General features: G+C 40.3%; 1 protein-coding gene across 2 annotated transcripts in view; it reads right to left on the bottom strand.

Annotated features, from left to right (window-relative positions):
* The window catches only part of CSMD1 (CUB and Sushi multiple domains 1), a 940,367-nt gene that overhangs the window by 444,782 nt on the left and 476,827 nt on the right, over positions 1-18,758 (bottom strand). For both annotated transcript variants that reach the window (XM_080998891.1, XM_080998892.1), the window contains exons 4-5: positions 14,735-14,929; positions 2,911-3,118 (exon numbers count right to left, since the gene is read on the bottom strand). In XM_080998891.1, coding sequence (XP_080855017.1) covers positions 2,911-3,118; positions 14,735-14,929 — 403 coding nt within the window. The remainder of the gene's footprint in view (positions 1-2,910; positions 3,119-14,734; positions 14,930-18,758) is intronic.

The following is an 18,758-nucleotide window of genomic DNA, read 5'->3' as shown; positions in this document are numbered from 1 at the left end:
AGGTTCCACTGATCCATAAATCCGCTCCACTTCCCAGTGGGGAGGAGTTGTGGTGGACCGCGTGGCCATCCACTCCCCCATTGCCTGGGGGATCCCGGCCACGTCAGAGCTTGGCCGGCCAATCCGCTGGCCGGGGGTGTGTGGCCGGGGCAGTTTAAACGGAGGAGCGAGCCAGAGGACTTCCTTTTTGGCTCGCTTCCTCAATCACCCGCCCTCCCTCCCTCCCTATTTGCAGGTTAGGCACTGGCCTTGCTATGGACTTTGGTTGGTCGCCTTGGTTGTCCGAGGGGCCTGGTAGGAATTTTTCCACTTGGCAAATTGGCTCTGGCCACTTGGTTTTCGCCTACCTCGTAGCAATCGTCACAACTTTGTTAGGGTTGCGGTTAGGCATTGTTTGACCTTGTGTGGGGGAGGGGAGGTGTGGCCATCACCTGCCCCTCCATGCTTAAGGGTATTCTGTTAAAGGAATCGGGGGGGGGGGTGTTGATCTTGTCCGATGCCTGGTTGGGGACTAGGGCCTTGACACGACCCCGATGGGAACACCAGGGGGAGCTTGAGTTGGTTTGCATCGACAGGGCTCCCCCTACCGGTGGTTTACCCTTACTGGACTTCCTGCGCAGTGGGCAGGAGACAGAAGTCGGGTCTAATCCATGCCTAAGGGAATACCGCTCACATTCTGTAATTCAATAAAGTTGTGGCCAAATTTGCCCAATAACATAAACTTAATATCTGTGTCCTGGTGTGAGTTATTTCCCAACGAGGGGGTGGCTGAGGGGTCTCGACACGCAATGTACTTTTTTATAGCTATGTCACCCCCCCCCCTTAATTTCATGGGCCCATTTTCAGTGAAATGGGATAACATTTTCTCATTTGCCAGTTAGGGGGTAACTTTTGGTGGGGGGAGAGAGACTCTCAGGCCTAATGGTCACAATTTTAGATTTCCCATAATACCCCTCAGAAGAAGGGATTCTGGGAAATCAAAAATAGCAGCTGCTTTTGTAGCTGATCTTGGAGGAGCTCTGCAATATTCTCCACCCCACAAAGAGAAACATGGCTAGAATCCCTGAAAATGAAAAAGAAGAAAGAAGTGAAGCAGTTTCATCAAGCCATCCACACCAAATCTCACCCCAAATTCAAACTGAAGTTTTGACCTTTCGTAAGTTTGGCTCAGCATTACTTTAAACAACACACAGCTGCTGGTAACTATTCATGAATTTGCCTCGGCCCATTTGAAACCTGTTAAATCCAGCAGTCATCAACACACCATGTAGCAACGAAGTCCGTAAGTAGAGTTTGCCAAATCTCGTGGTGATCAAATCCATAGGCTTACCATTAGTTCTAGCATTATAGGAGAGGAAGAAATAATGTTTCTGCATCCACTTTGATGGCACTGTGCACATTTTTTTTTTTTATATTAACCTTTTTTCTTTTTTTTAGTATAAACTTCTGAATAAACATACATAGGACTGGCCTACATACTAAAGAAGTGAAACAGCTAACATCTTTATTGACTGTAGTGTGATACTGCTAATTGTTAAAACAGTCCTGACAACTCATTCCCTATTTGTATTTGTTCTGCTTGTTTTTGCCTGCCCTGTTCCAAGATGAAATGACCTGTTTTCGATGCCTCCTCTGCACTTCAACCTCCCACACCAACAGTTTGATTGTTCGTTAAAGACCTGACATCTAGAAGCACGTTTGAAAGGGGGGGGGGAGATGGACAAGCAACTAGTTTATAAATAAATGTGAGAAACATTGAACTACCTCTTTTCAAATGATGCTCTAAAGCTACAGCCCCCTCATTCCTGAATGCTGCAGCACACAAAAAAGTAGGACCAGTGCCATCAATATGCTTTGGCATCACTTTAATATCACAGAGATAATCACTATCACAACTGTTGGAAAATGTATGTGAAGTAAGCAAGTGTATTAGCAAAACAATTTATTGGAATGAAAATAGAACTGAGGTGAGATAGGTATTAGAAACACTGTCTTTCGCTCCTGTTTTCAGTGGATTCAGTGTGGATTCAGTATTCAGCTGAATACTGAACAACCGCACACAACAAGTTTAATTTTAGGCATGTGATATCATTTACTATATTCAGAACACTATGTGAATTATGTTAACCATTCATGCTTCAGCCCAAATGAGTGGTGTACTCCAGAATTGTTCCTCAAAAAGCACTGGTGTGTATGTGTGTGTGTGTGTACTTAGATGTATGTGTGAACATACTGATGAGTTTTAAATAGGGATGTCAGCAACAATGGATCAGGAACAGTTTTCAAAGAGTAGAAAGGTCAGCACAAGGGCAGAAACCTGGTATATGAGAAAACTGGTCCTATTAGCTAGACGTTATTATTTGGTGAGATACTCTTAAAGTTCGCTAGACGTGCTGCTATCTAAATTGCAGTGGTTGTCACAAAACGAGAAGTATCATTAAATGCAAAGCAACACTCTCTGGTTAGAGTCAGTTCTCTCTTTCATTCCCTCTCATCAAAATGAGAAGCACATTTCTACTCCACAAATCCTTAAAGTGTAATTATATATTAAGAGGTTATGATGACTCACAGAAAAATAATTCTGGATCCTTCCATTAGAGGGCAGTATCCTACCACATCATCATTCTGAACACATTTCTAAAGGTGTTTGTTTCATTCCTTGCTGTAACTTAACATACCCCCCCCCCAAGTAATTCACCATAAAGTATTTCTAGAATAGCATTAACAATATTTAGTTGACCAATGCATATGTATTCCTGATGGAACTGATATAGGCATTATTATCATCATGACAGCAATAACTACAACTTCAAAATAAACAACTTCAAACAATTTATGAATACAAAATTTTGAATGGCTAAATTTTGAAGGCTTCTATAAATATGAAATGAGACCACTGTATTGACTTACCATATTGATGGTGCTTCAGTGCCACTGATCTCTAAGAAATCATAGCCTTCCTCTAGTTGGAAATCCGTAAAAACCAAAGCAATGGTATCTCCTGGCTCAGCTAGAATGGTCCATGTGCAATCAGCATTGTTATCATACTCAGAAGGAAAGTGAGGACTTGAAATAATTCCACTTGTCCCACGGAGAGTTCCTCCACAAGCACCTTCAGCTGATTATAAAAAACAAATGCAATAGAACTGGTCACACTGATATATTAACCATGTGAACAGCACCATGGAAGGGGGTATAGACAGAGATGAAGAAACACTATACATTTTATTATTTCTAAGAAGCATCAAGTGATCCCTGACATCTCCAGTTAAAAAAATAACAAGCAGTACATGTTAGAAAAGATGTCTGCCTGAGATGCCCTGTTTGAGCGTTCATCCTGATTTATTTGCACAAAGCTTTTGCAGAGGTTATATGATCTCTGCTGTTTATTAAGCATTCATCCTGATCTGTCAATCAAGAACGTTCAGCCAAAACACATATAAAAATCATAATAATAACAACAATAACAAGCACCACCACTGCTCTCACTTAATGTATGAGCTGAACAATATAACACAACACAGTGGCCAATAACAATGGCACTAAACACTATTTATAGACTAATACAAATGATCAGAAATTACAACCAAAGTCTCTAAATCTTCTTCACCAGTTGTGGCAGAATAATTCAAAAAGTTCGATATATACATAATCAGTCAACAAATATCGCCGGAACAAAGTTTCCGGATAACCAATCTGTTTCGTTCAATATGTAGTCATCAGTGACTACAGTATCGTATGAGCACTGATCCAGAGCATATTTTCTACAGCGTTTATATTTGCTTACATGTAAGATTGGCTTGTTAAGAAATTGAACTGCATCCTTCTCATATTAATTCTTACAAGTCTGGCTGATGAAGCATTGAACGTAATAGATTGGTTATCCGGAAACTCTGTTCCGGCAATATTTGGTGACTGATTATGTATATATTGAACATTTGAATTATTCTACTGTGACTGGAAATCAGCCCTGAGTGCTCACTGGAAGGACAGATCCTGAAGCTGAGACTCCAATACTTTGGCCACCTCATGAGAAGAGAAGACTCCCTGGAAAAGACCCTGATGTTGGGAAATATGGAGGGCACAAAGAGAAGGGGGCGACAGAGGATGAGATGGTTGGACAGTGTTCTCGAAACTACCATTATGAGTTTGACTAAACTGCGGGAGGCAGTGGAATACAGGAGTGCCTGGTGTGCTCTGGTCCATGGGGTCATGAAGAGTCGGACATGACTAAACGACTAAACAACAACAACAACTGTGACTGGTGAAGAAGATTTAGAGACTTTGCTTGTAATTTCTCATCATTTGTATTAGTCTATAAATAAATTAGTCTATAAATGTTATATTGTTCAGCTTGTCTTTATTGCAACACAGGGGTTTGTTTATGGCTCACTCAATGTATGGCAGCTTCACGTGTTCATATATGTTTTTGAGAAACAAATATTCATTCTCTGTGTGCATAATTTCATTGTGTTCATGTTTATATCACGGCATTGCACAGTATGCAGAACATGGATTAAAGGTCAGCATTTTATTACTTCTCTGCTATTAACTATTAAGTCATGCATGGAGAATTTCCAGTTGCAACACAGCACAAAAGTATATGCCATGCAACAAAATATTTTTCACAAATAGACTGGAAGAATTATCACGGTGAATCATGCACAGCATTTTACAGGAAGCATTTTAAGGGAACAATTGTTACATTAGCGCTTGTATTATTAGTATAAAAACTTATGTAATTGCAAAGGAAGCCTTCTCTGCAGTTCAGCGGCATGAAAAATTAAAAGCTCATTAAGCTGCCTACAAAAATGGTAGCTGAAAACTAAAAGACAGCAATAATAAACAACTTGGTGTTATGTCCTCCGCCCCCAGTAATGATAAAGCCCCTTTCACTTTTACACATTGTATTATTTTAACCTACATTGATCATGATTGTCCTTGTGGGTTATACTCATAATATCATTTTATATACACATATGGAACTTGACAAGGTCTCTGGCTCAAGGAACCTATCAGCTAATGAAGATGTGTGCAATACAAAACAATCAAGGGATTAGATTCAAGTGGCTGTGAGCAACTCTGTGGGTAGGTGGCCTGTGATCAAAGTCATGACAGAGGAATCAATTCCGGAAGGTACATTTTAAAAGAAGAAAGAATGGCTTGGCTTGTGCAGTCAGAAGGCAGATCCTACCCACAGATAAGTGTTTTTCATTTGTTTCTCCATGCAATTGACATTGCATAGAGGAGTAGCAATGGGTAAATCTGTGCACTTTGGTTTCTCTCAGTTTCTACCCACCCCCTGCCAATATGAGATTCTGTCTTCCACATTTCCAATTGAGTTTGTAATTCTTGGTTGTTTTTTAAGTCCTTGTGAAAACTCACCAGAATTCCCCCAATTCAATGGCTTATTTACTCTTTAGAACAAACTACAATTTGCCATCACAACTCCCAGTAGTGATGTATGGAAGTGAGAGCTGGACCATGAAGAAGGCTGAGTGCTGAAGAATTGCTGCTTTTGAATTATGGTGCTGGAGGAGACTCTTGAGAGTCCCATGGACTGCAAGATGACCAAACCTCTCCATTCTTAAGGAAATCAGCCCTGAGTGCTCACTGGAAGGACAGATCATGAAGCTGAGGCTCCAATACTTTGGCCACCTCATGAGAATAGAAGACTCCCTGGAAAAGACCCTGATGTTGGGAAGGATTGAGGGCACAAGGAGAAGGGGACAACAGAGGACGAGATGGTTGGACAGTGTTCTCGAAGCTACCAGCATGAGTTTGACCAAACTGCGGGAGGCAGTGGAAGACAGGAGTGCCTGGCGTGCTCTGGTCCATGGGGTCATGAAGAGTCGGACACAACTAAACAACAACAATGTGCCATTGCAGCCAAAATAGTAATATACAATTTGTGCTTGCCCTTCACATAGGAATGGTTGGATTTCTGATTTATTTATTCCCATTTTTCCCCAATCTTAAATTCAGTTCTCAACATATTTGTATGCATTTGTTAAATTTTGCACACACACAAAAAGCCCTCAAGAAAATTTGTCAGCATTTTTGTGCTACTTTCTCCTAATAAACACATTTTTGCAAGCCATTTCCCCCAGTGCAATACGTATTTGTATGCTAGTATCACTAATAAATTTGTTGTTATTTAGCAATGCTCCCTGGTATGGAGGTTCAGTGTCACAACACTGCCACCAAAAGGGCCTGCGTCATGTCTCCACCAATCACACCTGCCATGGTAGTGGAACACAGAGTGGAGCTTCAGAAGATGACCACGGCTGCTGTGCAGATTCATGCAGGAATGATGGTAGGCAATGGAGAACTAACATCAATACAATAGATATGCCATAGAGCTCTCATTTGTGGCAAATGATGCACATGGTCTTTTGTCCTGCCAAGGACCACAGGACTCAGCAGGAAGACCGAAAGTTCACTAGAAATGAAAACTCCCCTGTTTAGGGAAGTTTTTAATGACTGATGTTTTGATGAATTTGTAATCTTTTGTTGGAAGCCACCAAGAGTAGCTGGGGAAACCCAGCCAGATGGGTGGATTATTATTATTATTATTATTATTATTATTATTATTATTATTTATTATTATTATTATTATTATCATCATCTCAGTGCAGCCTCTCCTGTGTTTTCTCCTCATCTGGAAATTGAATGTATGAAACACCCCTTTCAACCTTTTGGGTTTTAAAGTGGTACATCAAAATTTGCTTTATCGTAGAATTGTAGAGTTGAAAAGGGACCAGGATGATCATCTAGTCCAATCCACTGCAATGCAGGAATCTTTGACCCAACGTGGGGCTTGAACTCATAACCCAGAATCTCATGCTCTACTGTCTGAGCTATCATACAAGACACATTTAAAAAACAATATAAATTCTGCTTCAAAGACTTGTCCTTTCTGCCTCTGATGCAGGCAATTTAGTGAAATGCCCAATTCACTGGAATTTAAAAAAATGCTATCTTCTTGAAACATTCCTGTAAATGCACCCCATCGCACCCTTTAGAATATTACTTTTTCAGTGTTAGCCAGAAGGTGATAAAGAACTATTGCCCAAATAGAAGCGCATTGACAATATCACTTGGCCCCATAAATATAGTTGTCTTTTAAAAGAAGCATTCAGAGAATAGCTTGCTGTCTTTTATAAAGCACCTTCTCTATTTATATTGCTATATATCTGCAATCCTTGTGTGCTGCATAATGTTCAAGACAGTTCTGCTGTGCACTATCCTCCATTCTTTGGGGATGAGACAAGGAGCCTTAGGATAAGCCTGTTAGAAGCCAATCAAAACTTCGTGAAATAAATGAGCAATTAAAGAGCACATCTGTGCACTTTTCATCTCAGGAACGCGAGTATAAATGGGGGGAAACGGAGCTATCCCCGCACTACTTAAATATGCAAAGAATTGAGGTCTGTGGTTATCAAGACAGTCTGTGCGCAAATCCAAACCAAACCTGACATCACCTTAGAATCCCTCTACCTGAAATTATTTATAGTGCTTATTGCTGCAAGCAACAGCACGCTGAAAGGATGTGGCAAGGCAAAAAGAACTCCCTTTACATTTTACATTTCACTTTTTCGTTTTCTCCCTACTTTCTGCATTTACTTTCCTTGTTTTTACAGGTTACTGCTTGGTCACAGCACAGACCTGATTTGAGAGGGGTGGGGGGTGATTCAACTAGCAAATTGTAAATCTGACCGCTCTCCCCCTTCCCACAACCCACTCCGCTAAAGACAACAAAGGAAATTCACAATCTACCATGCCAAATATTGTCTGGAAATGCTTTTAACTATTTCATTCAAGTGGTTGATGTGCCTTTCAAGTTCCAAGCACTTCAGTTTATGTTATCTTCTGCTCCAGCAAAGAAAATAACTTGACAAATGACATGCCAATACTTCAGTGCACAAAACTAATACAGAGATATTGATTTCCAGTGAGGTCAACATCAATGCAAGAATTGGACTAAATTATAAGTGACCTTGGAACTCAAAGAGGCATATTCTAACGTTTTTATCTTGTTACTGTTTTATTGCTGCCATCCTTTTTGAGAGTCACAGTGCCTATCCTGGATTTTAACAGCAAGAAAAATGAGACACAGCAGGTAACAAGTATGGTCCCTTGTGGACTTTTGAGTACTTGAACAAACCTGTCCATCTCTGGCCTAGGTCACTGCAATTTAAGTTCATAAAAACTCACTGCAGCTTTTGCAAACCCTCTGTACTATTGCAATCATAATATGGTGCAATCCTATTTCCTATACAAAAATAGCTTCAAGCCCAATGGGACTTATACCCTGATAAGTGAGCATCACTGCAGTGGTTGTGAACTTTTGGGGGTACATTAGAACATTTGGGAATTTGACATAATGCTGTGACACCAACCCTTCTGTTTGTTTTTCTTGCCCTTCTCCAAGGTCACTGTCTTCCCTGTAAAAAGGTAAAGGGACCCCTGACCATTAGGTCCAGTCGTGACTGACTCTAGGATTGCGGCGCTCATCTCGCTTTATTGGCCATTGGAGCCGGCGTTTATCTGCAGACAGCTTCCGAGTCATGTGGCCAGCATGACAAAGCCACTTCTGGCTAACCAGAGCAGCACACCGTTTACCTTCCCGCCGGAGCAGTACCTATTTATCTACTTGCAGTTTGACGTGCTTTCGAACTGCTAGGTTGGCAGGAGCAGGGACCGAGCAACGGGAGCTCACCCCGTCGCGGGGATTTGAACCGCTGACCTTCTAATCGGCAAGTCCTAGGCTCAGTGGTTTAACCCACAGCGCCACTCGCGTTCCGCCCTCCCTGTAGACAGATAGAATTCACGTGCATGCACATACACATGCAGAAGCACACTGCACCATCAAACTGGAATGACTTTGGTAGACCACATAGTAAAAACCGGAGATCTGCTGCTCGCCGGCACCAGGAAAACAGTGATCCAAGGCTTGGTTGCCAATCTGAGCCTTGAAAATGTAAAGAAGGCTGAAAAAGGAATTTGGAAACAACATCACTTTTCAAGCTTCTTCCTGCAGCTTTTTAAGGGCTAAAGAACTTGCCGCTTTCTGACAAAGGTGCCTCTCTGTGTGTGCTCCTCGCACCAAAGGAACTCTTCAAGGAGATGCCACATTTGTGCCCTCTGGAGTAAAGGACTGCAGCCTCAGTTAATTTTCATAACCAAATAGCAGTCACTAAGTGGCTCATACCTATCAAGCAAGTGGTGTGCTGATAGAGAGATAAATAAAACTTAACAAGTGTGAGAAATGATAAATGTTGCCTCTTCATGGCTTATAAGAAATAAGATGTTTAGTTCACTTCTATTCAGCACATGTAACAGACTGCACCTATAGCCATTCACTTTACCTATAGCTTAAATGATAAAGTGAATAACTGTAATAAAAGCTCTGTTTTGCTCCTCTCACATAAAAGCAAGTTCTGAAGGCATGAATCTAGCAGCTAAGTTAACCATTAACCACAAAAGCAGAAAGTACAGCACAGGTTCAAAAATGCCCAAGATCACAGGACGCAGTGTGTAGTCAGCATAAACACAAAAGTTCCACATATCAAGGTTGGGTGTTTAACACCTGTTGCTAAACTAATAATAATAATAATAATAATAATAATAATAATAATAATTTATTTATACCCCGCCACTCTGGGCGGCTTCCAACAAAATATTAAAACACAATAGTCTATTAAACATTAAAGGCTTCCCTAAACAGGGCTGCCTTCAGATGTCTTCTAAAAGTCTGGTAGTTGTTTTTCTCTTTGACATCTGGTGAGAGGGCGTTCCACAGGGCGGGTGACACTACTGAAGAAGGCCCTCTGCCTGGTTCCCTGTAACTTGGCTTCTCGCAGCGAGGGAACCGCCAGAAGGCTCTTGGCGCTGGACCTCAGTGTCCGGGCAGAACGATGGGGGTGGAGACACTCCTTCAGGTATACTGGACTGAGGTGTGAAGGTCACACATACAATGTTGTGGTTAACACCTGTTGCTAAACTGACACTTGTACAAAAGGTCAGATAAAGGTGAAGCGTGGCAATGGAACATTTGTGGTTAAAATGTGTTATGGAAACTACCATATTTGTATTATGATTGATGAGGGAAATAGGGGTGCTGTTACCAGTTGGGACTTTCCACACCTTCTCTGTGAGGGAGGGGAAAGAGGGACTTAGGGGCTTTAAAAGTTGTGTGTAACCTCTTGATCCTTGTGGTTGCTGTCTCTTTATGCTGCAGCCACCCGTTTGCAAATGTATTAATAAAATCTTCCTATATTACCAAATTTGTCCAAGATCATTTTTATTAAAGGCTCTCAAGGCACAAAAGTCTTGGGGACCATTTAGGCCAGGGGTAGGCAACCTAAGGCCCGGGGGCCGGATGCGGCCCAATCGCCTTCTCAATTCGGCCTGTGGATGGTCTGAGAATCAGCATGTTTTTGCATGAGTAGAATGTGTCCTTTTATTTAAAATGCATCTCTGGGTTATTTGTGGGGCATAGGAATTCGTTCATCCCCCCCAAAATATAGTCTGCCCCCCACATGGTCTGAGGGACAGTGGACCAGCCCATGGCTGAAAAAGGTTGCTGACCCCTGATTTAGGCCCTGATTTCAGATTATTAAGACTGTTCTGCTCAGTCTCATGTTGCATGGTCCTAGTTCGAGATAACATTTCAAGATTCATTTTACTTTGGTGTACTGCAATGTAACTGATGGAAACATGGTTCATATTTTGAATATTACAAAACATGAGGGAGTCATTAACAAGTGCCAGGATTTCCTCTCCCCTGTTCCTTCAGTGGCTTTCCCTTGCAATTTATCACCAGCAATAGAATAGATACAATTAAAAACTTGACTGGCATATTATAAAGCTCTTGCAAGTGACATACTGTCATTTCCAGCCACATTATGTAAGGCTTATCAATTAAAGGAAATTGCAGCTTTAGACAGCTCCAAATGAACCATACATTATTTACTAAGCCTTATTAAAAGTATCTGCAAAGTCACTACTGGTTCTCTATTAGATGTCATTTTTCTATAATTCTCGAGGATTTAAAAAATAAATAAATATGCACAGTGATCCAGTTCCTTAGCTCAGCAAAACAAAAAAGTAAAGCAGTCAAAGCTACTTCTAAAGACCTCTGCCCTCAGACATCTGTAGCCTATTGTTTGTATTTTATTAGCCATTTATTGAAATTATATGCTCTGCACTGACATTTTAAAACATCCCATTGCTATCATTAAATCATACATATCTGGGCCAAACTGGCAATTCATCAAGTTTTTGGAATTTGGAAACATTCAAAGGAAGCTGTTGCACTGATGTACATATTAGCCATGGCATTGATCTGTGCGTCCAGATGACTTCTGCTACCTCTAAGAAAAAGGCAACCTAATGCTCATAATTGAAAGATCAAATATGGCCTGAAGAAAAGGTAAAGGAAAGCTTTACATGTATCCTCTCTTACAGCTAAGGTACTAAAGACAAATATGCTGACCATCTTATGAAACATTGTTTTTTTTTCTTTACTCCAAGGCTTCCATTGACCTTTAAGGATTGTCTTCCCATGAGCACCTAGGAAGCGCCTGCAGACTGCTAGAGAAACTGTAGTTTGAAGCGCTTATTTTGGACCTTTTTTTGGTGAATGCGAGAGGACTGGGAATGAAAGTTGTAAAAACACTGTCTAGCAAATGGAGAAATAGCTGGATATCATTCTGGGGTGCATACTCTGAACATTTTAAATAATTGTTATATACATAATTGGCAGACATAATTGGATTAAGGACGATGCACAAAGGAAAGCGATGAATTGAAGATGAAGGGCTCTGTCTGAGGGACAGGGAAGAGAAGATATTCCAGGGCAGGAGGCTATGGGAAGAGGTGGAATTTCCCAGGTGAGAGAACTGGGAGGGTTCACTCTTCTGTGTGTGGAATAATTTTGATACAGGGCATTAGTTCTTCTCTTCTTTCTTCCCTTCCCTTCCTTATTCTTGCTTTTTCTGATTTTCTTTTCTAGGTAAGTGTGATTTTTTAATTGTAGTTTATGTTGAAAACTTTTAATAAAAATGGATGGAAAACGAAAAGAAAAGGAGAAGTGATGTAATGGTGTGGCTGGGGGGGGGGGGACTTCAAATGACTAAGGCTAGGGGAGGACTCCTGTTTGATTCTCTTTTTAATGAGAATTTGGATATACTAGAGAAAAAGCCTACTGGAAACCACTGCAGGACACTAATAACAGCCTGGAAATGGATATTCTCAGTTTGGGCAATTTGAATTGCAATTCTGTTTTGTTTAGTAAGCACATTTATAATTACTTAACAAGTGGAACTATTATAGTTTTAAGTATTAAGCGAAATAATTGAAAAGTTAACCATTTTCAAATATAAGCAAAATAATCCTGATTTGTATGACTCAGCAACATTAACAGAGAAAGGAATTATAAGAATACTATACATTTTTTTCAGATTTCAGTATGTACCGGTATATGTGAACTATATTACAATGAAAGCTATGTGATCCAGCAAGAGTTAAGCACTTCTAAAGCCAATTAATTTCATTTCCAGATGAAATCAGTTAAACTGAAGGCAGCCTGAACTCATGCTTACTCAGCGCTTAATTTCAGCTAGAATTGGAGATGGGAGAGAAATTTTATTTTGTTTGCATTTTAATTCACATTATTCAAACAAATACATGAACTGAAACCCTGAATCCTTTTGCAATCCAGTTTTTTAACCAAACAATATGTACGAGCAATATGTAGCAAAACGAGTGCATAAAATGCATATATTAGTGAAAATAACATCCAATGAAGTTTTATATCAAGGAAAATGCCTGGCAAAAATGTCTTGATCACTTAACACTGAATACAAAAAAGTGTTTATTAGGAGAAATTAGCATGAAAATGGTGGTGAATTTTCAGGAGAAATGCTTTGGAAATGTGGACAACAGATTTTAATACTGGAAAAATAAGAAACTAAGAGAAACTGAATTGACATATTTGCCCCTCCTCAGGTAGACAACACTCAATATACTGTATTCATATCCCATCCTAAGTAATATATCGTTTGACACCTTCTTTGTTTTCACAATAAGCTAATTTCTTTCCTTAGTTCAGAGAATGATATATACATTACTTGTCAAATCAATATTTAAACTCGGAATTGATTTCTCACAAAGAGACACACACAGAGTACCAGATTGAAACCAGCTGCTTCTGATCAATGTTAATGAATTGTGCTGCCCCAATAATGGTAATCCTACAAATGATAGTAACTCTAGGAGTAAACTGATTTCTTTAACTATTTTCGGTAGGATAGTTTCTTGATTAAGAACCCTAAGATCCCATCTAATAATGATCTCCACAGCCACCATGCTTTTATCAGTGTAAGTGCTTGCGCTTGTCAAAAACAGCAACAGAATAATTGCCATGTTTAATGTGCAATGGGAAAACTGGGTCACTGGAATCAAGCTACAGCAAGGATTCGCGTATTACAGAATTAGAAGGTATACTTGCAGTTGATTCAGACACCTTCTGGCATCCATCTTAGCTGTAAATCCTGGAAGACCTGCTCCCTGCCTTGCAGACCTTCCCTACTTGTCTTGCAAGAGTTGAGCCCTGACTGACTCCAGCTACAAAAAAACTGAATCTGCTGAACAGACTCTGGGGCTGGGGTGTTTTTTGGAGGCTTCTGCTGTTGGGGGTTGTTTCTGATTCTGTATCTTTATTTTATAGCTTGGGATTTATGTGGGAATTGTTCTGTTTGTATTTTTAAAATATTTATGACTACTTTTGTTATCTTGCAGTTATGTCTTTTTTTTCATGTGGCAATCCGCCTCGAGCATGGTTTGAACTGTGGAAATGCAGCATATAAATAAAGTTATGTATGAATTGATGTAGTATCCAATAAACTATGAAACAGAAACAATATTGGACTGTATGTTAACTAGAAATCTGTAAAAATCCATAGTGAAATGCTGTTGGTCCCAGTCCACATGCACCAGATGACTATAATATGCACACAGTTTGAAAGAAAATTGTTGTTTCCTCTCATATGTTGCACAGAATATGTAATGTACCTAGGTGCACATATTAGTTTGTCATGACATATTGTGCAGTCCTAAGTGGCTGAAATAAATGGTACCATTAGCTAAGTTTAATAACATTTTAAAATGAACTCACTGTTGAGGGATTTTGGCTGTCTAAAAATATTTAGGTAGATTAGCAAAAAAGCAGTGTGTGAGTAGTTTGAAGTATATTAGCTGGAAAAAGTCTGTAACTCTCATGTCCTCCTTGTGTGTCTGTCCTCCTTGTGTGACATCACTTCCTCTGCCAGCAGCTGTGCTGGCTGCTGGAGGTTGCCCACAGCTGTGGCCAATTGCAGGCAGTCTTGGGGGCATGGTTTAAGGAATGGGCCAGAGGGAAGACCTCTTTCCTGTGAAAACCAGTCACACACAGGCCTTGGCCTCAGTCAGTGCTGGAAAAACATTTCCCAAATTCCTACCTTGCTCAGCAGAGAAAATCCCAGGCTTCAAGCCAGTCTATTCTCCGCAATTCTCCTTTGCCATGGGACCAATATAATATGGAGTCTTGGCTCATCCCAGACCACATCAACAAACTTGGAACATATTTATTTATTTTTGGGACATTTGTTTGGTCATTCTATGAATGACATATTCATTTCAGATCATTATTTCACAATAGGTTTCACAAGGTTCATGCTAGAAATCTTACCTCTGCAAAATGGAACTGGAAAATCCCATGATGCTCCATTTCCAGGACTCATGATACATGTCAACATAGCATGGCCTTCGAGGATATAGCCGGACATGCAGCTGTACCGAATTTTATCTCCAATATTGAATCTTGTGCCATGAAGAACTCCTTTTGGTATTTCGCCAGGATTGCCGCATGTATGGCTAGGCAGCACTGATGAAGAAAAGGAATAGATTTTATTAAGGTAGAATGTACAGAATAAAAACAAATAGCATTTAATTGGCTGAGACTTCATTGTGCAATAAGTATACATATACATAACTTTTTGTTTCTCTGCTTTCACTTAGAGCAAATAAATTGTTCCTTAGGATAATGAAACACTGTTCCTTAGGAAATAAACATTCAATATATCAGATAAATACAATTTTGTATAGAAATTTAGGGTGGTATCTCCGGACATCTAACTCTCAGGAAAACGCATTTAGGATTGCAGTATAAATTGTGTGAAGCAGCGTAATAGTATTCTGTTCAGCTCCTTATTTGATTTTTACTAGAAATATAGATCTGCTTCCAAGGAACTTGGAGAACTATCCTTTCGAATGTGCCACAGGAAAGCAATACACTGTACTGATACATAGTCTAAAAATTTCCAAAGATTTCAGTATTTGCATTTATATGTGGCACCAGGAACAAGTTCTGGGTATGAAAAAAACCAATAATACATTTCCTTGAAGAGTCTGAATTTTGGTAATGTTCAGCTCCTTTCCAAGCAGAGGAGCCAACCTGAGCCCCAGGTTATGGGCGCCCAGTGTATGTGACCCCTATAGTTGGCACCCCTGTTTCCAAGGAAAGAGTAAATACTCTAAACAACAGCAGCAGCAGCATCATAAACAATAGCAACTGGGCAGTTACAGCAGCCCTGCAAAACTAGGCAGAACATTAACAACCTATTTGTCCAACCAGACACAGGTTTGTAATGGGTGGGACATGTATAACCACTACATAGCCACACAGAACTGTGTTGGTAAGGTGGAACTGAAACAATTCCAAAGTGTTTCTCATCCCAGTGCTGAAGCACTGATTTCTTTCCTCCACCCCCAAACCTTATATCACATAATTTCTTGAGTGATAAATCTGGCAGGAGGTGCTAATAATAGCTCTGAAATGGTTTACCTTAGTACTAGAGACAGCCAATGATTAATCCGGCACAAATATATAATGTGTTTAACTTGTATTGAAAGCAATGAAATTTTAATCAATTGACTGAGAAAGCCAGCTCAAGTCAATGGATTTAAGGGTACTTAGTTTTGGCTTCAGTTGCAGCCACAGTCTGTTTGAATACTGATCCTACATTTGCCATAGCATTGAGTGTGTGTCTGAATCTTACACAGTAACTGCTACCAGTAGCAGAATCTTCATTCTATGAAACCTACTTGCAAGAAATAACCATTTGGATAATCTTAGCTCTAGTGTGACACTGTTGGATGACACGTAGCTAAATCTGGTCTTACTGGAACACACAGTTTATGCCTCCTTTGCTTCAAATCAGGGATGAGGGGCCTATGACCCTCCAGATTTTGTTGGACTATAATTTCCACCATCCCTTACCATTGACAATACTGTTTGGGGCTGATATGAGTCCAGCAACATCTGGACGGCCACTTGTAGTTGCTTGGTCTATATTATTGTTTATACAGGTTTTTTTTTTTAAAAATGTGTCTATACTCAGTCACTGTCTATTTCCTATATGTAACATTGCCCCCTTGGGCTTAAAGTACTCCAGCTTGTTCCAACTGTTTGTTTGTTTTGCACTTTCTTCATGAGCGACGGGTGTATAGACATGAGATATGAACACTGGCTTGAATCACTGAAAGCATCTTCTTGTATTATCAAAGGCTCAGCCATGCAGATGCACAAGAAGAGGTGGCCAAAAACATTTTGTTGCCTGAGGCAGAGGATACAAACCAAGTGGAACCTCCTACTATCTTGGTTAAAAAAATAATAAACTGCCTTTTGATGGCAGTCTAAAATTCTGAGCCAGGATGCCTCACCCATCAGCTGGCTATATATAGAAGTGCCTCACCTTTTGCTTGCTGCATTACTGCTATAATACTCAAAGTGGCACTCAAGTAGGTATGACTGCAAGATAGATGAAGCTTGCAGATCTTAGGTGCACAAGTTTACTGCTGAGAAACAAAGCAAAAATAGCAGTACCTGACCCCAGAGCCTTCTGCCTGCAAAACAGGTGCTCTCTAGTCTTCTGTAGTAAGACTTGTGTCAGTCAGAACCCAAATATTGGGAATGGGAATGATATATAACACACTATACCCATGAAGGCTTGAGGAATGGCTTTCTTCAGACTGCAAGGCAGATGTGGGCAGGCAGAAAAAGATTAAACAGATTTCTAGATTCAAGGTCAAATCTGTTAGCCGCCACACTACAAGACTGGTGTTAACATAGGCTCCAGGGGGCCGAGGCTCTTTGCCCCCCCCAATTGTTGAAGTCAAACGTACAAGCGTGACATCAGGACGTCACATTGGGCTCCCTCCATGTTCTTCGGAAGATGGCGCCTTAGGGTGTCAACATATATTAACACCAAACTAACCAAAATATTCTCACATTCTTTTTCATTTCGTTAGTATGCTTTTAATAGAGTATTAGATTAGCTGGGCGGCTGAGAAAGGATTCCCAGCCTACCATAAAACAGAGATGCATTTTTCAAATCCTTAGATTGCAATAGAAGAGAGCAAGCAGAACTACATAACTTGAACAGCAGGAAGCTAGCAAAAGAAGTTAGCAAAAGAAAAAGAAAAGAAATGAACAAGCTCTGACCACTTAACTTCTACTGATGGAGGAGAGCATCTACACCCAGAACAACTATACTTTATCACTTTATACATGCTGTCTCCACTCCAATAACTACGAGTATATATTATAGGACAATGTCTAAAAGAAACCTTGTTTGGGGAGGGGAAAAAATGTTTTCATGAGTTTTATTCTTCCTACAGATGCTTTCGACTACAACTCCCATCATTCCTGACCACTGGGGAGCTGTAGCCCATGACATCGTGTTGGCTACCCCGGTCTATATAGTTATTGCTCCTTTAGTGCTACCCTCAGCAATTTCTTCATCTATATTTTGTAGTGCTGCTGCTTTGTGAGGATTTCCGCCTACCTTCTTCTCTGTGTCATAACACATATCAGGGAGATAGAAAGCTTTCCTTGGATGAAATGAAACTGCTGATCAAGCATTGTTTTCTCATTTAAGATGCCTTCCAGGCCCTCGGTATCACTCTTACTATCTTTTCAATTTCCCAGAGACCTAAGTTAGTCATAAGAGCCGGGGGAGAGCCTGAGAGAAGAATCTGCCTGCCCACTGGGAAACAATTGAGACGTATCCCTTTGTAAGTCAAAGATACAGGACAGGGCATAATGTCTGAAGAAAAGGCATTTAGAAAGCTAATCTGAATTTGAACTGAGAAAAACAAAATAACAGACGCAATTTTGTAGAGCATAAGCAATCCCTGGACAACAAGAGAAAGCCAGAAAGCCATTACTGTTTGGGTACTACAAGAGTTTCAGGCAATAACATTTAAAACAAAAACAAAAAAAAAAACTCAAGGGTGCTGACTTCTAATGGTCAACTTCAATTAAAATGCCCTCTGAGTTATTAGCTGGTTTGGATTCTAATCCAACTATTGGCAGATCCACCCCATACATTTAAGGCTCACCCAGTACACATGACTTCTCTGAAAGAAACCTGAGAACTGTGATTTATTCCGGCTGCTGGAAACTGTAGTTCTGAGAGGGGCAAACTACGCTTCCCAGGATTCTTTTGGAGGAAGTCATGTGCTTTGGATGTGTTTTAAATGTATGGTGTGGATCTGCCCCCATTGGATTAAAATCCAGGAGGATTGGTCGATTCATGTCAGAGAACAAAGACTGATTTCCTCAAGCAACTCTTCCATACACACATCCTACCCTGCACAATGCTGCTACCATGAGATCCGACAGTAGGTGCTCACAAAGAGGAAATCAGTTA

This window comes from Podarcis pityusensis, assembly GCF_964106645.2.
Source record: "Podarcis pityusensis genome assembly, chromosome: 3".
Taxonomy (NCBI): domain Eukaryota; kingdom Metazoa; phylum Chordata; class Lepidosauria; order Squamata; family Lacertidae; genus Podarcis; species Podarcis pityusensis.
This window is presented reverse-complemented; position numbering and strand designations above follow the sequence as displayed.